The following is a 25960-nucleotide window of genomic DNA, read 5'->3' as shown; positions in this document are numbered from 1 at the left end:
GCTCCAGCTCTGAGGGACTTAAGCAGCTGAGGAGCATCAATGCTCAAAGCATGGATGCTGGGGGGTGCCGCTGGTTCCTTTGCCCCCCTTGCCAAAGCGATAGGGCTGTCTCCTAACCCTGATGATGCTCCTTTTCCTACTCTTGTGAAATCCCTTCAAAGTATTGCTGTAAGTGACTCTAGCTCTCCAGTTTGTTTCTCTCCTTTGTATGCCCCTGTTTAAGAGAATCACAATGGTGTGTGGAGATTTCTGTGCTGTACAAATGAGGTTCAGGATTTGCACTGGGAGAAACAGGATTAATATATAGGAAACAGATCTCTGGCTTTGTTTCCTTCAAACCTGCCAGTTTCTTATAAGAATATAGATATAGATATCCTTATAGCTATTCTGGACCTTTGCTGTGGAATTTATAGTCCAAGGTGTTGTTTTGATATCAGCACTAGATAAACAAAGATCATTACTATGGGATCACTGTCCTGCTGTCAGTCTGGGATCTTTATCCTTCTGCCCAGACAACTCTCTTGTAGATGACTTTCAGGCTATTTCTGGACTCTGTGATGCAGAGGTATATTCATTGCTTCTGTGTGTTTGAAGTTTGGGATCCCATATGCTGTGATGCTGTCTGGGGCTGCATTTGAAGCTCTCATTCCTCTGAGTAGGTTTTCCATGTGTTGAGAGCAGTCTGAGAGCCATTTCTAAGGGCCAATATAGATATCTGTTGCCATTACGTACACCAAAGTTATATTTGTCCCCACACCTGAGGTTGCAGAGCTGTGCAGCAAAAGGATAACTGGTTTTTTTAACAGTACCCTGTCTTGAAGACTTGGGGTTTGGTATCAGGCCAGATGGACAGATCCTATTGCTGTGCCTACAACCAGACCCAGATGGTTTAGGTTACTGCGAATGAGGTGTTTGGTTTCTGGCTTGGCAGTTCAAATCCAGTTAAAACTCTAAACCAAAATAAATTGTTGATTGACTCCCAGGTTGAAGTTCTTCCATCCTTGTGGCATCCTTGGCATTTGTTTATTAGCAGGCAAATGGTCCCAGAGACTGAGTGTGCCTGATTTGGCTCCTTCAGAAAAGCACTGAGGTGTGTCGTGGGGTGCTTGAATTCATTGTCTTTTAGAAGAACCAGCCCTCATGTGAAGGTGGAAGATCGCCTTCTTTCCTGCTCAGAAAATATGACAGGTGACAAGATGTGACACCCTACCCACTCTTTGAAAACTTTTACTGCTGTAACTGTACTGATGTAGTTAAAATGGAAGAACAAACCCAATTGCAGTGCTGTTACTGCAAGAGTGATAGCATCTTTAACTCATTGAACATCAGAACAGTATTAGCAGAAATTTAGTTTAAACTACAGATTTTACCAGTTAGACCATGCTCATTTTAAAAGAAAAACAAACAAGCAAAACCAAACCAATAACAAAAAGGAAAAAAAATCATCAGGCTTCATGAAATAGTTGTACTGGTGATTCTTTGTAGTGTAGCTCAGGAGAAGTTTGCATGTGGCCCTTTTCCTCATCCATCTGTGGAATTATTCCAATTAAAATTAATCCGTGCAACTCAAGTTTCAGATGCTTGCAACAAAGTACAAAATAGTTGCTGAAATGTGTGTAGAATTTATTTGGTAGATAGTTTCAATTAGTAAGTCCTGAGAAATGTCTGTGCTCATGGAAAATTCTGTGAGCTGGAAATGAAGACAAAGTGCTAAAATGAATGATAAATTCTGGCAGCTCTTATGAAAATATTAAATTTGGGAAACCCTCCTGTGCAGTTCCAGTCCTTAGAACGGGTGGCTAGTTTCTGTGAGAGCTGTAGGAACAAACTCACTGCTGTGGTTAATGCATTTAAAATGTACCTTTGTCCTGTAATGCTAGCCTGGTCATCAGAAACCCTGTTCTTTATTTCTTTTTCTTTCAACTTTTTCAGATAATTAAATGGGTCAGGTCTCTACAGGACGCTGCCTGCATGGCGGCTATAAATATTGCAGTGAGCAGCCCAGAGCTTCCATCCATCACCGGCCTCTGGTGGGAGGAAGCCGAGCAGCTCGACTATTTGTCAAAGACAGGGTTTCTCTAAGTAATCTGAAGGAGTCTGGTGTGTTGCTCTGGTTGTAAATCAACGTGAGCTCTACATTTAACTCTCAGAAGTTCACTGGAAAAGCTAACCCTATACTACTGAAATGGAGATTTAATTTCAACTCAGCCGTCCCAGGCCGTGCTTTGGGGCAGACAGCGCTGTCCCAGAAAGAGCTGGATTTGGTCTTGTGTTGTGTGAAATTCTGCATGACCACCACACACAGTTTATCTGCCGGCGTGAAATCCACTTTGGTCATGGGTTTGTGATGGTAGCTCAAAAGACCGACTCAGCTGAATGCTGGCTGTGTTCAGAACTAGCGGGAGCTTGGACCTAAAAAGGGAAATGAGAAGCTAGCCCAGTCTTACCATTCATACACTGGGATCATAAATAAATTAGGTAGTGATAGCTCTAGTTTACTCCCTCAAGGAGGGAGCTGGGACTTAATGTTCTTTGTCATGTATTACCTGCCTTCTCAAACAAAACTTCTGTGTAAATGTTACATCCTTAACTTCTTTGTCCACAGAAAGCAAATGGAAAGAGTGACCTCAGTGTTTACATCAAACCAGTCATCAAGTGTGTCCCAGGTGCTCATGACTGAGTTACATTATTTGCTTACCTGACGAGTAAACGGGTAATATGTCAGAGCTGCTTTCTCCTAGAGTATAGAACCAAACTGTGAAGACCTGAAACCCAACGAACATATATTTAGTTATTATTATTATTATTAAATAGAGAAACTGGCAGTGTTATAAGATGGGTGCTGGATATCAAACTGGAGCCAAACAGATGAATTTCTTCCTTGTCTGGGCAGCGAAAGAGGTGGGATATATCCCCTCTATCCTGATGCCAGAGGGTGCTCCTGTCTGCCTGTTCACTCTTTATGAAACACCAGTGAAACGAAGGAGTGTGGTTCTGAAATCCACTCTACCATGACCGGTAGATTCCCATCGCTCCCACAGGGACCTTACTCTTCCCTGTGTCAATTCATTTTAGAACTGTTTCAACTGAACTGAGTGATTTGGAAGTTACTCTGAACCAATTGTAAAGTAGCACTGTCAATTCTGAATTTGAGTGAAGAAGTATCAAAAATCAGAACTGGAAGTCATTTGCAGGTTTGGAAAATTCGGTTGTTAGCATTGGTGGAATGACAGTTGTAAGTCAGGACATCATCTGAAGTTTGGTCTTGGCAGCATTTATGTCTGTTAATTTTTACATTACCAATTAAACTTCACAGGCAAATGTACTTTTCTTCTCTTGGAAGTAAAACTGTCCCATTTCTCCTACAATTTAGATATAATGCAGAATAAAACTCAGAACAGCAAGTGGATTTTTTTCCTCTTTCTTTTGATGGGGATTAAAACACTCAGTTTCATTCTATAGAATTACCTTTTTTCCCCTTCTAGCTGAATGTATTTTATTCACGGTAAATACAGAGTGTTTCAGAACGATGGACCCAGTTTCAAAGCAGTATAATTCACGATGGCAACATGTTACAATTAAACAAAATTTAAAAACTGTTTAATGAGTTATCAAGTTTAGCAGTAGTAATTTGAAACTATGCCCTGCCCTTTTTAGTGGTAACAGTCTCATTCATGGACGGTTTGTGGTTGCAGAGATATGGTGATTCCGAATTGGGTCCGTCTTTTGAAACACCTTGTATATTGTACCTTGGCAGAGAAACCAGTATTCCAGGCTCTAAAGGCTGAAACACGCTGAGTGATTAATTAAGAACCTACGTTTGCCTTGTGCAACGGATGTAATAAAAGCCAGATAACATATCGGCACATGCTGGATTGACCACAGTTTCTGCTGGCAATAAACTTCTATCATTTATTAATTGGTGGTAACAAAGAGTAAAAAGATGTATTTCACAGCTGCCTGAAAGGTCAATGAAGCAGGTCCTGGGAGGGAGAGGTGGTGATGCTTTTTTCTTTCCTTTCACATCATTATTGCCAGCATCGAGGTGGATGTGGTTAATCCTTTTTCTTGTGTCCCATATGGAGCTCCTGAACCCAGTCAGAGCAGTTGGTCCCTGTTGTGAAATGATGATTGTACTGGTGTGTACTGGAGCTGAGAGGAGATCTTTCCAGTTCACAATGGCATAAGTAATGGAAGAATTTGCCTCTGACCTGGTTCTGTAATAGTGGGGATTAACGTCTCTTAGCAGAGTCAAGCAGCTTTATAAAAGTAAGGAAAACAGCACTGTCCCAAAATTTCTCTTTTCCTTGGCTCCACTGAAAATGTTTTCCTTAAAGTTTCCTTGCCCTGCTCTTCTGAAGTTTATTATCTTAAGGTATTTTTTTAAAAAAAGAAGCAGCAACAGCGTGCCCCCCATCCTCAACCCCGATTACTTTAATGTCACAGTTTTGTTTTTAATTGTTACCCATCAGCTTCTCTCCCATAAAGCACATATTTTTCTCCAGGAATTGACTGCTTCTCTGGGAACTGGAAGACTTGTTCACTGTGGTCTAACAACAGAAACCTCCCTGTGAAGCACTTTCTGTCAATAGGCTATTGCTTGGCAGCCTAGCATTAAACAGACATGGAGAAAAAAGGGAAGAATATTTTTTTTTTTTACTAGAAAGAGAGCTACAAATCTTCTTTAAGTGTGGGTAAGGACTAGCATCTTTGCATTAGTGCAATTCACCTTTGCTTTCTTGAGTAGCTCTTGTCAGGAACCAACTAATTTTGGTGTGAGCTGCTTTTGTAGCACTACTTTGTTAGAGCTTGAGTTCATGACGTTACATTTTGATGCTACATTAGCTGAGCACTTGCTCACGTTTATGTCCTACACATTTCGCTACATGGACTTAGATTTAAAAATAATGCTGAAGTGCGCTGCTGAAATGTCAGTGAGTAGCCATGTCTTGTCTTCTCTCCATCCTTATGATATAAATACTAGTAATTTTTGGCTGGGGCATGCCACATCTTATTGCTGTTTTAAAAATAGTAAACTTTATCTCACTGCTTTTATCTTACTGTCTTTAGAGCTGATGTGACACCAGGTTGCGGTGTGACAATAGCAGTCAACCTGTTTGGTTACGTGCTGAAGAGGAGAGCTGGGTTGTAGATCAGGAATGAGGCCAAGCAGCCGTTGTTAGCAGCGCTAATTGCTGTCAGCAGTATCGATCCAGCTTAGTTAGACACATACCACGGTCACTTCCATTTGCAAACTATAACTAAATCAAGCTATTTCGTATGAGTTTTACTAAGGCAGATATACTGATATGAAGAAATATCCATCATATTGTATTTAAACATATTAAAATATTTACCAAATATCTATGGCCAAGGAGATACCTGATTACATACATATATATTGTATGTATAGATATACCCATTAATATATGTTGACAATGGCAGTTATTGTTTTATAGCACAGTCTATAGTGCTGTGCAAATGTTAATTAAATTAATCCTATCAATAAATAAAATCGGTAAACAAGTACTTATTAGACTATGCCATTTTACATGCGAGGCAACTGAAACAAGAATATTACAGCTGTAATTGCCTGAGATTCTCCTCATATTAGGAGGCGCTGGAGTTACCCAGCATCTCTGAAGAACAGACTCTCAGTGCGTTGGCCAGGGCTAAGCTACAAAGATTATTTAGAATAGAGCTGAAACTCATGTCTTGTGAGTTTTAGTCCTGGCTCTGTCCTACAGCAGAGAGGCAAAGCACAAATTAAATGCTCCTGGATAGAATCATCTTGGGGAGAAGCTTGAGATGTGTAAACTTTCACAGAGTATTATCATCTTGGGAGATGCTTTCAGGACACAGAAGGGACCTGAAAGAGTGGCAGGACACCCCGAAGAGCCCCATTGCTCCAAGGAAGAGACAGGCACGAATAGCAAAAGTTTTGTTTGCCCTTGGTCATAAAATGTAGAACTGGCAAAACCACTTTTGGGGCACCATTCTTTTTTTCCTTGTATTCTTAAAGCACCGACTAAGTCAACTAAAGCACAGGCTAAATCAACTACATAAGTTAGTTAACTGTGTCAAGCACTGAGTGGCTTTCTGGCTATGATGTTATTTACACTGCACTGTTAAGGGCCAATAATTTCTTGAGGTCACTACTAACATGAACAAGTTAGGAAATTTAAGCCTAGGAGCAAGTGTGCCTAGAGAATGTCTGGAGTCTAATTTCTGTTTGTCTTTTTCTGGTTGGTTTGTTTGTTTTTGTTTATTGTGGTTTATGTTGTTTTGTTTGTGGTTTTTGTTTGGGTTTTTTTTGGGGGGGGGTGATGTGTGTTGTTTTTTTGTTTGTTTTGTTGTTATTATTTGTGCTTTTTTTTTTTTTAAACAGGATGAGTTAAATTCTCCCAAATTGTGAAAAAATTTCTTTTTGTGCTACTGATACCTGTTTTAAGAAAATGTAATTGATTCAGCTTCTGATGGAATCATATTTACTTCATTATTCTAAATGATGTGTATGTTTATCTGTTATGTGTGTGGTTGTTATGGAGCTGCACAGCTGAATGACTGGAAGGGGCTGTCTCATTTTCCCAGTGGCCATTTGTTGCCGCTAAAAGTGACAACGCAACTGTTAAATGCTCACAGTGACTTTCTGGGTGCTGAGCTCCAGGGTTCCTCCTGGTGCCCAGGGCTTGGCTGACGTGCTCTTCTTGCAGGATCCTCCACATCTATTTAAGAGGACATCATGATGATTGCTAAGCCTTCACTTAAGGCTGTCAGCCAAACGGTAGCAATCACCTACTCCAGGTAATGACAATCTGGATTAATCGAGGCAGTCCAATGCAAGCGCATTCTCTTCTCCAAATCTGGAAAGTATCCTGCTTTCAACAGGGCACCTGGTAGAATCAATAGTGGGTTTTATAGTTACTGAGGAGTAACAGGTAAAACTCTCTGAAATGCACAGATCCATTCAAATAAACTAAAATAACCCTTTTAAAAGCCTCAAATGGCTTCTTCAATTCACTGAGAAACCTATCAGCAAATCCACAATCTTGTCGCTGACGACTTATATGACTGTTCCGTGCTTGCAGGATGAAGCTCTTCAGTGACAAACTTAACAGTGATATAAATACCGTAAAACATTAAACCTTTATGATTCATTCAATTGCAAATCAAATTACAAATATTTCAAACTTGAAACCAAACCAATGGACCAGTGTTTTGTAAGCAGCTGGAAGCACTATGTGTGATAATCTAAGAACAAAACTGAGCAGAAAATTAGAGCTAGGCATTTAATATCAGAATCGATCCACCAGATTGTGGACAGCTGTTCTCCTCTTCCCAGGTGCTCAGCTCTGCTCACTTTAACATAGGTCAGATGAATAATGGTCTCAGAGTGCCTCTTTTTTTGGTCATGAATTGTATGGGGAGCTCAGATGAATTCCACATGGACAGACTGGACACATAAGTGTAACAGCAGGCCACATCTGGTTCTGTTTCTTCCCTGTATTTACTAAACCTCTTGTGTCCAGCTGTTGGGAAGCCTGTTTAACCTTGTGGTGCTACACGCAAGAGGGACTAGACAAAAGGCTTTATTTTATCCTTTTGGATAAATTAATATCCAAAGGTATATATTCTGCAGTGTCTTTGGGTGACACATTGACGTTTTACTGTTTCTAGACGAAAAGACATTTCACTGTGGAGGTGAGAGAACCCTTCAGAAACCATTGGAAACTACTTCTGCTGGCTTGAGAAAGACTTATTAGAACTTTTAAAGTGAGGTTATAATCTTCTTACAGGCTAACCTATATCCTAAAAACAATAATAAGTAGACTTTTTGCCATGCATATGACAATATTTCCATAGACTTCTGGAAGAAAGGAAGAACAAGCAGATCAATGAGCTCTCAACCAAGTTGTCACAATCCTTATTACCACCACCTGTTGCTGATTCCCTGAAAAGGTGGTTGGATACGCATATGGAGCAGAGCTGAAAACATATGTAAGCATCCAAGTCAGGCATTTCCAAATTATTTTGTAGCAAAAATGTTGTACTGTTTGTTAGTCAGTTGATTTCACAAAGATCATCTTCTGATGATGTTTTAATGTGACATTTACATTTTGGGACAGTTAAAGCTGTGTCTAACACCTCCACCTGCCAGGTTTGCCAAGACAAGCAGATTAGGCTTTGGTGGAGGCAGCTAAATAAGACACAGGTGCAATGAGAAATGAGCCAGGAAGACTGAGTCATAACAGTCGGACCTGGACCAGGCTGTGCTGGTCTTCAGGGCTGCTTGGAGCTTGTGCAGATCCCTCGTTCCACCTGAGATCCTTCTGCTGAGCCTTCAGACTAATTATAGCACACTAATGAGAAAGTGTGAAATCCTTGCCTGAGGCCATGGGGACACAGTGGACTGGATTGCATGTTGGGTAAGCTCTGGCACAGCTTTAGTTGTCTGTGCTATTTCACATTTCTCCACCAACAGTTGGATTAATTCTTTCTTATTGGTGCTTTGGTCTGTGTTATTTGGACGCCTGGGGCTGCCTGTGTTTCTAGCTGGCTCTACTCTTACATGGCCCTCGTCGCTATAGTGAGTGAGTGAGCGCCTTTGACTTCAGACTTGGCTCCCATCTGTGTATTTAAAAGTAAAACGATTTCTAATGCTAATTGGGGTGAGGGAAAATGAGAGAAAGAGAGTTTAAAAATTCATATTGAATATTTATAAGCATCTTCAGTGCATTCGGTGAAACTGGTATGAAAAGGTTTCTAAAAGGTTTCTAATTTCTGCTGGGAGGCACTTTGTTGTGCTTCAGCTATAATGGTAACTGAAGGAGTGAGGCTTGTGGGGCCTGTGAAGGCTCCAAATACATTTACTTGTGCCAGGTTCAGGTCATATATTCTGTCGGTGTAATTACTGAGCAGTAATGGGATGAAAGAGCTCACCTGTGCAGATTTATGGCCCCTTTTAAAGTCAGGAGCTGTGCTCTCTGGGGGAGAGATGCTTTGTATTATATTTAATTTTTTTTTTTTTTTTTTTTTTTTTAGCTTGGGGGATGGGTATTGTTTTGGTTTTTTTTCTCCTCAGAGCAGACAAAGGGTTTCTTTGGCACTAGTGTTTGAACTCTCGTGTGCCAGGCCACACATTCACGCTAAGGCAGGTGAGAAGCCCTGAGGAGGGTCTTTATCAGCCTGGCTGGATGAATCTCATTTCTGTGAATCTCGTTCACTGACAGATCCATTTATGCTGATTTTAGTGACGGTCAAAGAAGTTGACCCTGGGGTAACTTGTTATAAATCACCCTTTGCTTGTATTTTTAAATGATTTTGCTCAAAACAAGGTTGTTACGGACTATTGTCTTTGTTGGTAACTTGGGAGGGGAACCTTAACAATAGGTTCAAGTAAGCTGGTTTTGGAATATTACAGTATCAGGGAGAAATGATTGGAAAACCTGCACAAAAGATAGCAGTGTACTTGTAAGGATGCTGTGTTACATGATACAGCATAGAAGGCTGAATGGGAAGATTGGGCAGAGATCAATCATGTTAAAAAAGGAGAGGGCAATTCGGTCTGTGCTTAAGTTTTCTGCAGGCACCTTAATTTGCTTGTGAGATGTATGTAGAACAGCTAGAGCCCTGAAGCGAGTCAGGAAAATTTAATGTTAAAGATAAGGAGTCAGGAACATTTAATGTTAAAGATCAGCCTGGGAACCAAGGTTCCTCTTTATTTTTGTGTTGCATTTGTTACCTTTTAAAACTAGTGACAGACCGAAAATGCCGGACCTCGCACTGAGAGCCAGGTAAAGTACTGATGCCACTGGCAGCTTTGTTCAACCTTTATTATTATTAAATTTATTTATTTTAGCATTTATTTCTGCTTTGTAATACCTTTGCAACTGACAGGCTCTTCTGGTCAAGTGACACTGATGCTTTTATGGTTGCTTTCAGTGTTAACTCTGCCGAAGGTGGCCCCAGTGCTGCTGTTTTAGAATGAGGAACAGTGTCTGAATTTAGTCTTTTTGTGGCTTCTTTTCTTTAAACCCTGCGCCACTTTGCACTTTGATGTCCTTTGCTTTCAGACAGGTAAAGCTGCATCTGGTGCCACCATGTATATTGTCCAAGGCAAGACCAAATAAGAAGTGCAGTTTGATTTTTCTCTGTCAAGTAGACAAAATGGGGTGGGAGCCTTGTGTGCTACCTCATCCAGGCTGCCTTATGCCTGGTTTTTCCTTCCCGGAGCAGATCAGTAGTTGAGGGCTCAGCAGTGGACCGTGTATTTTTTTTTTTTTTTAAATTTTTAATTTTTTCTCTCCTCCCTCCTTCTCCCTTTCCAGCACCAGGGAGTGGCCGCCCAGAAGCAACACCTGGCAGGGGAGAATTGTAGCTGCCTGTTTACAGCCCTTCTTTAGCGGGGCGGCACCTACGGCAGCAGAGAGTAAATTTCTTGCTATCTTCTCTTGCTGGGGAAAGATTGTCAGATGTAAGAAGAAGAGTGCAGAAAGACTGGGAAGCATGGATTTAACTTATTTTTATTTCAATAGTAATTACACCTGGACTTCTCTGGTGGAGCAGTAGCCTGAGAACAGCCAAGGTACCTCAGAGTTGGAGGTATTGGTGCTAAAACCGTGCACGATATGAGGTCTTCCCTGTTTCCTTCTATACCGAATGGCACATCCCTGCCATTTTGCTTTCTAAATAGGCCTCTTTCATTTAAAGAGTGTGTGTGTGTTTGTTTTTCCCCTCGGTTTAGTTGAACGTTGAATTTTTAAGCTATTTTCTGGTCCACATCCTTTTCAGGAAGGAGGTTAAGCAGGATTTAATCTTTACTTTAGATACTATTGTTAATAACCACAAGGAGCCTGCAAACCTGAGGGAGACAGGTGGATATATAAGGTTTTCTACTTGCTGTGTTGTGTTTATGATTCTGGTTTTGCTTGTATGTATTTTTCAGCAGTAATTTCATACAAATATTGCAAGTAACAAAGGGCCTGTAATTCCTGGGATTCTTGGAGTCCTACTTTGTATTGGACCATGTTTAAACATCAAGACAATACTAGACCATTTTCTATCTCTAAATAATCTTCCTCACTTGAATATTCAAGTGCTTTCCAGTGATTAGTTATCTTACATAACTGCTAATTTTTCTCTGAGGGCAGGAAGCTTTGCCTCTATCTTACAGAAAGAACCTGAGCTACCAGGCTGAGTGTGTTATTTCTCCACGTTATTATACAAGCAGAGCCTGCTGCTGCTGAAATAGGAATTTTACTCAAATACAATTCCAGCTTTACAATGGGAGTATTACAGAGAAGCTATTGCCGGTGACACTTTGGAGTTGTTTTTATGTACAGGAGCCCTTCTGTTTTCATTTCCCTTCATTACGTGCACTGTTCGTTTCGCTATTTTGCTCTGATTCCAAGTCGGAGAAGCCAGTAGCGGGAACGTGGGCCCTGCTGGGCGCTCCCTGCGTCCTGCCCGTCGGTCGCTGCCAAGCACTTACTGACTCAATAGCAGGAGTTCATCAGAACCGGAGCACTTTGGTGGTTGCTTGTGGTATTTGCAGATCTCAATGCAAAATCCTCAGCAAAGCATGTGACGTTTTAGGCCCTTTGCTGGTGTCTGACTTTTCCTTTGTGTGCGTTCATTAATTTTAAGGATTTGCTGAAGGGTTTAGGTCCTGCAATTTGCCTGGTTTCTACTATTCGTTATTCACAGTCCGTGGTGTTTGATCATGACATATTTCAGGTATTGCCTCACTTAGTTGCCTTCCTGTCTGTCGCCCCAATTTCATTGAATGAGTGTGAAAACCCTGCGAACTGTGAAATATCCGAGTTCCTCAGAGGTTCCTGGGATAGCTGTGGACAGAACGGAATAGTCTCGGTTAAACTTATTCATTATTTTGTCAATAAATCTGGTCTTTGTTGTACTAACTTATATAGCTTTTGATTATGGTTAGACTTGAATACACCAGCTTTAAAGGTTTCCTATATAATATATTGCTTCATTTTAGGTGGTCCTAGAAACTAATGCTACACAGAAAATAAACAGTGAATACACGTTACATGTTGCCAGATATCCTCAAAATTGCTGAGTCTTCCTTAATGGAAGAATCTCAAGATCAATATTTGTCTGGAATTGATTTGAATGGTTGATACTGAGATAAAACCAAGGAAAATAGCCTGATTTCACTGAGAGAATTAGAGGAGTAATTGAACCACAGCTTGCGATGGATGGTAATGGTTAGCATGGTGAGATGGATTTCAAGCTATAACTGATCTGGCTATTTAGATTTTTTTCCTGCATATTTTGAGGCTTAGAGTAATGTATCCAATATAGGGGAAAGGCTGTTTCTGGATTATGGAAATACCTTATTATCCAGTTGGTAAAGATGACAGAATTTCAGTCTTAAGAGCTGTGGCTCTGAGGATGGATGTGAAGTACAGGAGACTTTGGTGGCCACTGCCATGAGCTTTTGTAACCTCATTTCTCCTTCTGCCTCAGCTGTTGTGTTCTTCACACGTGTATGGAGTCCATGCAAAATATTCTCATTACTTGCCCAGAAGAGCTCTCCAGTTAGCCCTGCAAATCAGCTCCAAGAGACCATGATGATTTTGATGAAATCTCCTTAACCTTTTATGTACACTTTAAAAGAGGTCTTTTTATCAGAACAAAATGCTTTGATTTTTTTTAAAGTTACTTTGCATTTATGTATTATGTATCATACACAATGAAATTTTAAAAGTGAAAATGAAATGCTTTGATTTCATTGATACTAAATGCTTCAATTAACTTAAAACCGGCTTTGTAGAAAGAAAAACAAACAAAAACCAGAACAACCCCACAAAAACAAAAAAACCCTTGTATACTTATTTATGGAATGTGACCAAATTTTGAACTTTCAGAACTCACTGTGAACCTTCCATTCCCACCCCACTCCACATGTATGCCAAAATACATTTGCAGAACTGCACCAGATACAGTGATAGATTTAATGAAACAGGAGATAATTTCATAGAAGGAAAATTGTATTTGTGAACTGTGTATACCTGTGTACAGGAAAATAATCTGTTTTATGGCAGCAAGATCCTGCTACCCTTATTCAACCCAGGTTTTCACAATGAATATTCTGTCTAGATGTCAGTCTCAGTTTTTCAGTAAAGAAGCTTGAACTCCTGCTAAGAGGTTTATGTTATCATGAAGTAAAGGTAATAAAAAGGAGAGGAACAGGGCTGTCACGGCTGTTCGGGAATATCTCTTTTAAGTAGTTATTTTACATGCAGGGTAGTCTAACCTTTGAAGTTGAAATGTTCAGAGCATTAACCTATAAATTCCCAATGAAAGCCTTTTTTTTTTTTTTTTTTTTAAACTTTTACGAAGAAAAGCTGAAGTTAAAAATACACAGTTACTTGCTTAGACTTAAACATTCAACCAGAATCTCCCTATTAGTTTGGATTGGGGAAAAAGCTGTCGAATTTGAGATGCAAATGGCACTTTCTAACTGCCTGCTGGAAGTGAGATGCTGTTCTAACACCATGTTTTTTAGCCTTCTCAAAGCTAAGTGTCAACTGGCCTTCCAGTCACTCTCTGCCAGTCCAGGGGAGAGAAATGCATTTAATGATGGATGTGGATCTTCTTTCCCTGGCACCTGCCTGAGGTGGGGCTGGAAAGCCTTTGGGAGGTGTTTGCTTGCTGCCAAAATGTCTTAGACAGTAAAGCCGTACAAGACTGTTCCCACCCACACACTGTGAACTGTCTGTTTGCTTAATATTATTCTTATGTTCCATTTCCTGGCATTCAGAAGAAATTCCAAATGCCGTATTTTTCAGAGAGTGGAAATCACTCGGCTTTCAGCCTTACTGCTTACGGCGTCGGCTTGGGTGCGTTATAATGGCTCAGAAAAGCACTTCTGTAATGCCTTATTGCTGAAGGATGTTTGAGGTAGCTTCAAATCATTAGCAGTTCATTTTGTTATTTTATTCTGGCTTTGTCAGGAAATTGGAAATAATCCTGATGTGATTTGGGAAGCCCTTCAGAAAAATTGACGCTGTTGACCTTAAACATAAGGTGAAAATTGTACCGAGTGTATACAAGTGAAGTTACATGTTGTAAACCTGTAGGAAATAACTTCAATGCTGCTGGGCACACTTTTCAAAAGTAACTTAGAAGTGACATTATCAAGAGTGATTTGGGCCCTTTGGCGTAACTCTTCACAAGTCTTGTTCTAAATGCCTGAGTCACTTCACAGGTAGAAGTTTTCTGTGTCATCCTTATTAATAGCTGATAGCTCCATGATGTGTTTTTTCTCTCTCCCTTCCTCAGCTCCCTTTTTTAGATACTGGATACTTCTTTTATCACAATGGCATTGCCAAGGCCAGGAGAAGACGCAGTCTTCAACACAAACTTCATCTGGAAAAGGATTCCAGGGTAAGTGTTCCATCATTATGTGCATGTCTCATGTTTTCTTTGTGACGTAGACTATTTTTTATGAGATCAGAGTGATGAGCAAATCTGTGGTCATGGCTAATTTTTTTGCCCATGCTTGTTTCAAGCTTGGTGACAGCCGTGTTCACAGACCTCACAAACAGCCTGAGCTTTTATTTTTCTTTTCACTACTACAAATACTCTTGCATTCTCTGAGATGTGTCCTCTATCCAGTAAGACTCAGTGGTGCCATATTCTCCGGGACATCTCAGTGCACTCTGTCTCTGTTATGTGGGGAGGGGCTGTCCAGGATACATCCTGCAGTTGTCCCCCCAAAATGTCCTGCAAATCTATGGGTCATCCAGCCCAGAACACCTTGTGGTTTTCTCTGCAGTCACAGTGGCACTTTTTTCTCAGGGAATGGTGTACACCCCAGATGCTGAGAATGTATGCTGTCAAACCTCAGTATTTCTTTTAGAGGCCGATGCTTGCAGTCTGCAAATGGTGTGCTCACTTTTCAGAAGCATAAATCCCTCGGACAGGAGGGAAAGCCCCTTTTGCTACAAACTGGCACTAGCAAATTCTTTTTTTCCTCAAGAGTTCTTACAACAGTGTAATACTGGGCTGGAGTGGGGCCAGGTAGCACAAAAAGAGTATTTGCTGCCCAAAGAAAGTAGATAGGAATGATATCATGACAGCAAACAGATTATTTTTTTTAATCCTTCAGTAGGCTTTAAACTCTCTGCACTGTGAGCAAAAAAGAGGGGGGGAACAGTTTTATTTCAGACAGAATTTTATTGCCAGATATTGTATTGGAACACGTATGAAAATGAAAAATTGAGTAGGAAGAAAAAAAAAATAGGTTAAATAAGATCGTAATTGTTGTTGTGACACCAGAGCAAGCAAGGTCTGAGTTCCCAGCTTAATTTTCCTACTTCTGCAGAAATCTCAAGTGGTGCTGGGCCCAGGTCCAGCTGGGATGCCCGTGGCAGGTCACTCCTGTGGCTGGGAGCCATGTGAGTCAACCACACAGGTTCCCGGTGCTGCCTTCCCCCATCACTTCATCCTGAGATGCTGAGAACCGAGTGCTGGCAGATTCCCTGGGGCTGCTGCTGGTCTTCCAGTGCTCTAAGGTCCCTCTTCCTCGCCTCCTTCTCTAAAGCTGGTACCAGCTACAGGTGAGGAGCTGTGAGGAAGAGACCCATTCAGTCTGCCTTGAATAGAAATTCTCAGGCTTCCCTCATGTCGTTTACCAAGCACGGATCGGAAAGTAAACCTTTCAGAAACTGTCTACAATTAGTGGATACCGAGCATGTGTCCTGAGAGAGGTGACTTTCATTTCCCTGAACCACCCAATGTTGTTAAAAGCCATTTCAGGAAAAACATACAACTGGGTGAGCACATTGCAAACTAGCGACTGAGTCCAGTCATTGTGCAAGTGACTCTGTACTGGAAAGAAATATTTCTGTAAGCCTCTGAAAATTTTACAAATATCCGTGATATTTGTATGAATCCACCAATTCTCATTGTAGCCTCAGCGTTACATGTCTGAGCACTCCTGCACTAATTCCAGACCGACTCTTGCATTGATTCCCTCTAGACTGTCTGCAGTGCTATTAAGAACAGCTTAAATGAATCTACCTTCTTGTTCAGAGGTGCTTTCTTTTCAGTCATCTGATATTTGCAGTCTCTATGCTCTTAGTTGGCTTCTGTCACATGCAATTAAGTCTCATTTTTGCTGTTAATCTCCAGTTCTTCCTGGTGCTGCACAGCAATGACGTGACTCTCCTTGGCACCCTCCTCTGATCCCAGGGAATAAAGTCCTGTGTTTAAATAACTAAGAATATCTTTCATGTAGGAAAAGGATGATCCTGGGTGTATGCTGACCTCATGGGTTACACAAGGGAATGGAAGCAACATTTAATTTCCACATGTAACATGACATTTTCTCATCTAGCCCTCCTACTTATCCTGTTAGATAGTCCTTGAGCTCTTATGATACCACGTAGGCCAGTTGCCTATTGTAATACAGTTTGAAAGCAATTAAAATCATTACTCTTACTTGCCTTCTTTCTTTTATACGTGGGGTTTGGAGAAGTCATTAAAATTCCTGTCATATTTGCTTATAAGTGGAAACATGAGTTGTGTTGACAGTACTTAATTTCAAACTCCAAAAATAATTTCTAAATTTAATGGCAGCTTTCTAGACCATTTACATTCAATTTTACTTAGCAACGAATGTCAGCACTGTCATGGTTAATATGGTAACACATGAAGCCAAGAATAAAATCTTCTTGTTGTCAGGCTAGCCAGGGAGAAAACTTCCACCACAGGGCCCTACAAATCTCTCAGGAACCATTACAGTAAATGCTGTTTTTCCTATCCCTACCCAAATGTTGTGAGAAAGTGGACTGCAGTTACTTTTCACTTTTAAGGAGATTACAATTCCTAGCTAATTTTAATTATTAGTTGAAAACCAGCACAGATGTTCACTCAATTAATTAATGTTCTTTAATCAATTAAGTCCCTTGAGGAACCATGTCAGTTTTTCAAGAGTCCGTGGAGATAGATGGCAGAACACTACGGAAACAGGTTACTGCATCATTTTCATGCTCTGCATGTCTTTTAAAATGCTCGAAAAAGCTTTGCTGTGTAAAATTTACTGGATGTTTTCACCAAAGTAATTTGAAGATATGCTAAACATATACAGCGGTTGTGTGATAAACATCATCGCTGTCAAGGGGCTGGAAATGGAGTATTATTAAGATGCCTTCCTAGAGATCCAGCAAGAACTGAATCTTTGTGCTGATGAACAGCCTCGAATATGATCGATTTGACATTATTTAATACATGAGCGTTGCCGAAGCCTGCAGCAGCGCTGGCAGCAGGTGAAGGCGTGTGTAACAGTGTCACACAGTTTGTTGTGCGATTGAACTGTTCCAGAAAAACACGCAGGCGCAGGAAGCACCATGGCTTTTGCTGACAGTACTGTCTGCCCTGGGCTCCTCACCATCAGGACGGCAAATGCCTTAGTGAACTGATCTGCTTCAAACAGGAACTGTTCAGTTATTTAAACTACATTCTCTGAGGTACAGAGAACCTTCCAGGAGAGGTTTGCATGGAAATAACTCTTCTGTGTCCATGATTTCTGGGTGCACTTGTATTTTGTTACTTTACCATATGTACCTTTGGTGCCAAACAGATTGTATGGAGGGAAAAAAGCCCCTTTAACATTTTTACATGTTAAAGCTGGAATTTTTAATGAGATGAGACAGAGCAGAAAGACATTCAGCATTCTCCATGTGAAATTGCATTTTCATCTGCCTTTTTCTGTTAATTGTTTCACCTGAAATTTCTCAGACCAAAAGGTCAGGCTTGGTTTGAATTGGGAAACTTCACTTAAGTGGCTGCTCTACTTTGCCCTGGAGCTGCAGGCAGGGAGACAGTCCTTGCCATGGCCCATGGTCACAGGCAGCTGGGAGGAGGTGACAGCGGGGACAAGGGCCCTGGGGACACAAATCCATAGAGCAACTAGGGTAGGATGGGACCAGCCATCAGCGTGAAGGTGAGGAGAGATAAGTGGGACAAGCTGGAGCAAGAGCCCAGAGTCAGAAAAGAGGTGGAGTGATTTGGGCATCAAGCCAGCCTGTGAAGTGAGGAGGCTGTGGAGAAACACTGGGATAGACTGGAGAGACTGGAAACAGGGTGTCCATGTTGACATCCAAGTGCAGGTCACAATGCAACCTTAGATCTAGGTGACCTTTTCAAAGGGAGACTTCCCTGCAAACAAGGGGAAATAAAGCTTCTGTAAGAGCAAAGTTTGGTTTTAATTATGTGGAACAGTAGTATGTTTCATCAGTGTAGTTGCTCTGGAAAAAATAAATCAGAAATATGGAGATACTTCATACTGCCTTGTTTGTTAGGTCTCCTGTCTCTGAAAGTAGAGCAGAGGCAGACTGGGAAGCAGACACCTTTCCTGCTCCACCATAGCTGAAAGAAAACCGTGGCATTTGCTTCATTTTAATTTTTCCAAACTGACTCAGGTTCTGGCCTCCTGTAGAGAGACTCGGCCGTATTATTAATAAATGTTTTGAAAAGTGGCCACATAAGTAAAAGAAAAGAAAAAATGCGTGGTTGTTATGTTACCTTTCAGGGCAATACTTTTGTATTTTTGCTGTTGTTGGGTATTTTCTGTTAGTAAATAGTCTTCCACTGAAGGAGCAAGAGTTGAAACACAGTTTGTTCTCTCGAAGATTATTTTGCTTTCTTTCAAGTTTTAGATAAAACCATTTTCCTCCCACACAGTCTCTCCTGTCAGACAGCTGCCAAGATTAATCCCACTCAAGAAAGAAGCTCTAATATACAGAGAAGAGCTGAGTCCCATTACTGATATCTGTATGTGAGTGCATCTGTGTTGATATTGGGGGAATAAATATATATTTCTGTGGAGGGGGGAAGGTGAAGTGAAAATCTTCCACTAAGAGTGAGCGAGCTTGGCACTTAGATGATGACTTCTTTGAAATAAACATCCCAGTGATGGCAATTGTTATGTTGCAGAAAGGGATTAGAAAGGGAGACTTGGCTGGTGTCTGTGCTGGTATGGGAGCCCGGGGAGGGCAGATGCGTAGCTGCTTCAACATATAGTCTCTAGGTGCCCCTGGTTAACAGTACTCCCAAACTGCTTGTGTCATGGGACAAGGGGAAAAAAAGAGGGCTGTAAATGCAGAGGATCTAAGCTTTTAATTAAATAAATAAAAATCTTCAATATCCATCTTTGCCTCAGATCCCTCCGATACCTCCTTAATGTGACTGGCTTGTGGTCAGACCATTGCGACCTGTTAAGACAGATGTGCCATGTGATGCCAGGCAGGGGGTTGCCAAGTGCTGCCAGAGCTGGATATTTCATCCATGGTCACCTTTAATGGGGGAAAGGACCAGCAGCTTGGGAAGAGTGCCGCCGCTTCACAATCAGCAGCCCTTAGCAACGGCAGTGTCGTGGAACTTTCTGTGCCCTTTCTGGCAGACAGGGGCGAGATGGGTTAAAGGTGGAGCCTCCAGGCTGAACACCCCCAACTCTCTCAGCCTGTCCTCCCAGCAGAGCTGTTCCAGCCTCTGATCATTTCTGTGGCTCCTCTGGCCCCTCTCCAACAGGTCCATGCCTGTTCCGTACTGAGGGCTCCATCGCTAGACACAGGACTCCAGGTGGGTCTCAGCAGAGTGGAGCAGAGGGGCAGAATCACCTCCCCTGACCTGCTGGCCATGCTCCTTTTGATGCGGCCCAAGGTATGATTTGCCTTCTGGGTTGCAAGCGCACATTACTGGTTCATGTCCAATCTTTCATCTACTAGTACCCCCAAGTCCTTCTCGGCAGGGCTGCTCTCCATCCCTTCATCTCCAGCCTGTATTGATACTGGGGGTTGCCCTGACCCAGGTTCAGGACCTTGCACTTGGTCTTGTTGAACCTCAAGAGGTTCGCATGGGCCCACTTCTCGAGCTTGTCCAGGTCCCTCTGGATGGCATCCCATCCCTCAGGCGTGTCAGCTGCACCACTCAGCTTGGTGTCATCTGCAAATTTCTATGCAGTTCTCCACAGCAGTGACCCCAGATCTATACAGAGCTTTTAACTTCTGTGGGAATAAACCTTATATAAAGTGACTGTAATGCCCAAAACTTGCTACGCAGTTTCAATTCTGGGGGGAGGCTTCAGGTCCCCTGTTTAGTTCTCTGCCATGCAGGGATGCTTGGATGTGCTTGGTAGGACAGAGAGACAGGAGGAAATGGCAGGATAAAAAGCCCTTCATGTTTTCAGGGCTCTTATGTAAATTCATGCTGTAGGTGGTAGAGGTGACAGACTTCTCTGTGAAGCCTGTTTAGCATTTTGCCCTAATATATGCTATCGCATGCTGGTAGGATTATGCCCAGAAAAAGTTTGGAGCTGCCAAAAATTTTATGAGACTATTGGGCAGCATTACCTGAGCATCGGTGTTATGCTTTTAGAAGGAAATGGAACATTAAGTAATAAAAGCTCTACTTAAGTACCTGTAATAAATATTGAACAGCCAAGGAAAACTCATTAGGGGAAATGTCTTCTTTCCAATGCTGAAAAAAACCCAGCCACCCTCAAACCTACACACTGATGAATGAAGCTGCATTGCCAGCTTGTTCACCAAACAAGAACTAAAGACATTTTTGTCATAAATCATCCTGACAAAATGAAGCATATTATGCAGAAAACAGGCAGTGTTTTCAATGAATGGATCCCTGGTTTATCTCTTTCTGCTGTTAAGTCATCTTACACTTGATCCAGTGGATCCGAGGAAGGGTTTCCAGGAATCTGTTCCAGTTCACAGAGAGAGGCTGGTTTCTTGTATGAATAACTTTCTCAGGTGGATATAATCTTGAACTATATTTGGTTTGCTTTCAAATACAGCTCAGGGCCCGCTCCTAATAATTAGTATTTTTAATTCATAATTAAGCCAGTTGGCAAGCATTATAAGAAAAAAAAATTCTTGAGGAAGCTTTAGTCAGCTATATGTATTAGATCTTGTGATAATTGATCTGATATATGTTGTCTTACTGGGAGAATTCAACCCTTAAATGAAGCATTTTGCTTTTATGATATTTAGACCCTCTGCAGGGTGGTGGATGGTTATTTAAATGTACAAGTTCATGAGTAGGGTTATCTGAGAAAATTAAAAGGAAGAAGCAGCACAGATTACAGCACCCTATTAAAAAAAAATCAGATGCAGTTAGAGTCAGTTCATCGGAAAGTGGAATTCAACCTAGAGTTTAGATGTGGAAAGAGAAAGGGTCACACAGCTGGTAGGACAAGAGTAAGTAATTGGAGGAAATATGGTATGTGTGTTGTATCATCTTCCTTATTCCAAAGAAGAAATTAACAGGGCTGCAAAGAGGAGATTTAGGTGTCTGGTAAGTGAGGAAAAAATGTTTACCCACTACTTAAGGAATTATTTTGCCACTCTTGCGCTTCTGACAGAAGTAAGGGGGTAATGCTGTGCCTCCGGAGCACAGGGGATAAGCTCGTCTTCAGGCCATGACATTGTGTTTGTGACAATGTCAAAAGAAAAAAGCTGGAAATTCAGTGGAGTAGCAAATTTGATTCATGACTCTACTATACAGATAGCATGGCTGTTGTCACTGCAAATAATGATTGCTAAATTCCCTGTGATTGCTTTTTGAAGTCTGAATCTGGGGGAGTCCTGTTTCTTGTTGTCTCTGGCCTTTGTAGACTCTACATGCGCAACAAGGGTTGATGGAGATGCACTGCTCACAGAAAGCCCTGTTCAGCTGGGTTTTGCATAGCTGACCAACAGTGACTCCAGCTGTAAAGCACTGAGCTAGCTGATCTTTAATTGAGATATCATGATTATTGCATAGGAGTTAGTTTCTATAGAAACTAAAAATAAATATAAACTAAAAATAAAAAGAACTCTCTGATATAAAAAATAGTGAGGCCTGGAGTCACTCAGATACTTAAGCTGTCACTTAGTTGGACACAGTAGTCCCCTTCACTGCAGAGTATATTAAACATATGCTGAAGAATTGCCCAGTTTCTGAGTTTAAATTCGTAATATTAAGTGTGCCATTGCTGGCTCATATTTGGACTGTGCATGTATATTGTATTTGTGATGCGCAATAGAGTTCAAATGTAAAATATCACAACGCTATTGAGTATGGAATATTAAATATTTCAAACAGTTTGCTACTGGAGCAAATGCAGTTCTTCCCAGGGTTATGTAAAAGCTAAGCTGAATTGATCTATTGTTTTTATTAGTAACTAGAAAGACAGCTTCAGGGAAGAAAAAAAAAATCCATCAACATCAGCACTGGAGACTGTTGGAAGTTTTGTTTAGGTGTATTATATGAAAAAGCACCATTAGCTGCACATAATAAAATAACAGACTATCAAAGTGACATAAAACTCAAACATTCATGTGTCTTTTACAGAAATAGTTTATAACTAAAATTACAGGGTAAGCTGAAAGTATTTCTGTTAGAGGAAATATAAATGAATGCACTGCAAGATAATAGACTGATAAGACAGCGCTCTGCAGATTCACACAGAATTTTCCAAAAATAAAAGTGCTGGTGCACTGCTATCCTGGTGCCACTGGGGACTGTGGAGTCCACATGGTCAGTGGGTTTGAGACAAGGTTGGACAGTGATCGTAACTGGCTTGGGGTGGCTGATTCCTCCTCTTGAAGTCGTTTCCACTCACATATTCATATTGCCGAGCGTGGTATGTGGGGTAATGTGGGGTAAGGCAATAAAATGAGCTTTTATTCCTCAAAAATACTCGTAACCACATGGAAGTTCAGTAAGTTTACAAAAACCTGTTGAGACAGCTGACCACATTCAGCCTTCATTCTGCTGCCCGTAAACTGCTGAACTGGCATTAGTGAAGTTTCTGCTTTAACGGTGACGTCTGTTCTCTTGACTGCAGCATCGCTCCCTGGTCTCCCTCTGCTTTTTCCTGTCTCCCTCTTGTTCCCTGCCTGAAGAAAAGTCTCTGTTTTGTGGAGCCGGCCTTGCCTTTGTTACTTGTCTGTGCAATTTCCAACCTTAAATCTTGAGTGGGATCTGTTTAATATTACAATACAAGCAGTGGCAGTAGTGAGAATATATCGTTTAGGGTTTTTTGTTAGTAGGGTGCTGAGAAGAATGGACAGTGTGAGCAAATGACTTTGGATTAACATGGAACCTGGTGTGCTACGCAAGTTTGCTTTTGTTTGGGACAAGTTTGGTTTGGTTTTGAATAAGAAATGCAGGTCTCTGGTGTGCTGAGCCGACAGTCGTTGAAGGTCATGGGCATTTTGGCATTCACTGGATCCAGGAGTCCAGTGATGGCACAAAATGTGGGGCTTCAAAATACTGTCCCTTCCCAAGCTGCCAACACTTTAGAAAATACCAATACAACAACAAATCTTTTTGCTGTTCACAGACCTGTGACAGGATCCAGACTCGGATGTGTAAGCCCATCTTTGGAGTTAACGTCACTTCATTATAGAAAATGTGTGTATTCAGCTCTACCTTCTTGTTTTCAATACGAGTAAATTGTATGCTAGAAAAACTTCCTCAGGAGCTATTCAAGACATTTGGAGTCTATTTTTTTTTGGCAAATCTCTAAGCCTAACAGAAAATTTGGAGACTGGAGAACTGCCTTTGAGTTAAACCCTTTTGAAAGACTGGAAATACATTGATTGACATATGCTTTGGGAAGAATATATAATTAGTTAAAATATTGCACCTGATAGTATATGATGCCCATGTATTTTAGGCTCTGAGATGATAGATTTAAAATAAAACAAAATAGACTTATAGCGGTTTATTTCTATTATTTCTTGACTTCAGAAAAATGAGCTGTTGAAACGGTGACTGCGTTTCTTGTGTGCACAGTTAGATCACCAGAACCATTTACTGTATATGACATGGGCAATAAGTAAAAGGTGGTGCAGCTGAATGTGTACAGTGAAATCAATAACAACATAAGACTGGAACTTTTTTTTTTTTGGTGCAGTTTTCTGGTGTATCTGGCCAGGGCTTGTGTCACAGGGCTGTGACATTAAAAACAAAACAAAACAAACCACCTTTCTACTAGCAGATGCAAACTCAAAGAATCTATATAATGGCATATGTTACTATATCACATAATAAATGTATTATGTAGTGCATCCACACATCCCATTTAATATGCTTTACTGTTGCTTAAAATTTGATGAGTGTTTTCTTTGTGAACAGCATTTCAGTCTATTGGTTTATTGCAATCTGTTCCGAAACACTGTTGCTACAAGCATTGTGTACTTCCAGATCTTGAAAGTGTGTATGCAGTATCTTAAGTATAGTATTATTTTTTTTTGCCACCAACTCAACAGTGCAAATGCCAACAAGAAGTTACAAATACATCCGTGAAATCATTGCTTGTATGCATGATGTGTTCCATGACTACAAAAAGAGGTTTACAAAGGTCAGAGAAAGTTGATTGCAGTATTTGAAGATACAATGGAAATGAATTAAGGGTTTAGATTTAAATTGTTTCTGAAGAGTTTACTGCAGTAATTATTTGATGCTGCATTGGAACATGGCTTTTCAGCAAAATGTGTGCCTCTAACAGCTGAGAATAGCCAATAGTAATTAAAATGCTAATATGTATGTCATGGGTTGGTGAGGTTGAATAATGCTTCTTGGGCTTGTAAACTTCCATACTGAGGGGGAGAACGGGACTAGGTAGAATAAAACATTGTGGAAAGACAAGAATACCTTAGCATCTTCATGGGGCATATTTTTCCTGACGAGTTGTTTAGTATCAGTTCCATACTATCACAAATGGAGTCGGGTCAGTATTACAATTTTACTTCTAGGAAGTGATAACTGAATGGCCACATTTCTGTGAAGATCCAGCTTTGTTTTATATTGATAACCATCTACTGTCTGAGCGCTGAAAAGAAATATGCTCTTATTATGTCTACAGATTTAATATTTCGTGAATGTAAATAGTCAGTCTCCATTCATTTTATCTTTATTGACTCCAAGCATTATTCTTTCATACAGAGGAATACACAGTAAGGGATCCATGAGCCTTGCAAATGTGAAGTCTTCACAGAAGGACCAGAATTGCCTGATCTAATTATTATTTTTATGCTCCGGGTCTCACAGAGTATCACTAAGCTGATTACTGCTTGACTCTAGCTTATGTAACACTGCGGTGCTCTGCTGAACATAGATAGCTGGTTCTCTTCTTCCTCACCACCTCTGCACCCTCTTTCTTTTTCTTTTTCTTTGGAGGAAGTCCAGATGCATTTGTTTTATCCTCACCAAGAACCTGAAAAATAAAATGAGCCACTGGGGCAAGGAGATGCCCTGTGTTTTGTCTTGGAGTCTGAGGCTAAGCCATTGATTACAGTTCCATCTGTTGTGGTTTAACTCCAGCGGGCAACTCGGCACCACGCAGCTGCTCCCTCACTCCCTCCCGGTGGGATCGGGGAGAGAATCAGAAGAGTAAAAGTGAGAAAACTCATAGGTTGGGATAAAGGGATAAAGACTGTTTAATAGGTAAAGCAAAAGCTGCACACACAAGGAAAGCAGAACAAGGAATTCATTCACCACTTCCCATCGGCAGGCAGGTGTTCGGCCATCTCCAGGAAAGCTGGGCTCTGTCACACCTAACAGTTACTTGGGAAGACAAATGCCATCACTCCTGATGTCCCCACCTTTCTTCTTCCCCCAGCTTTATAGGCTGACCATGACATCATATGGTGTGGAACATCTCTTTGGTCAGTTGGAGTCAGCTGTCCTGGCTGGGTCTCCTCCCAACATTTTGTGCACTCCTCGCCTCCTTGTTGGCAGGCCACTATGAGAAGCTGAGAAGTCCTTGACTGCTTAGCAACAACTACAACAGTGTATTACCAACATTCTTCTCATACTAAATCTAAAACACAGCACTATACCAGCTACTAGGAAGAAAATCATCCCAGCTGAAACCAGGATACCATCTAATTTGCCTTTATCATCTGGCAAATATGATAAACTC

The 25960-nt window shown here is 41.1% G+C and overlaps 1 protein-coding gene across 6 annotated transcripts in view; it reads left to right on the top strand.

The window, feature by feature from the left end:
- Positions 1–25960, top strand: part of PCSK2 (proprotein convertase subtilisin/kexin type 2) — a 199910-nt gene that overhangs the window by 102815 nt on the left and 71135 nt on the right. For all 6 annotated transcript variants that reach the window (XM_065632887.1, XM_065632885.1, XM_065632886.1 and 3 more), the window contains one exon: positions 14311–14415. Coding sequence is in view for 1 of the 6 variants with exons in the window: in XM_065632882.1 (XP_065488954.1) it covers positions 14311–14415 (105 nt within the window). In the remaining 5 variants the exon portion in view is untranslated. The remainder of the gene's footprint in view (positions 1–14310; positions 14416–25960) is intronic.

The sequence above is a fragment of the Caloenas nicobarica genome, chromosome 3, assembly GCF_036013445.1.
Source record: "Caloenas nicobarica isolate bCalNic1 chromosome 3, bCalNic1.hap1, whole genome shotgun sequence".
In the NCBI taxonomy this organism is placed as follows: Eukaryota; Metazoa; Chordata; class Aves; order Columbiformes; family Columbidae; genus Caloenas; species Caloenas nicobarica.
The sequence above is the reverse complement of the archived record's forward strand: the minus strand, read 5'-3'. Positions and strand labels throughout refer to the sequence as shown.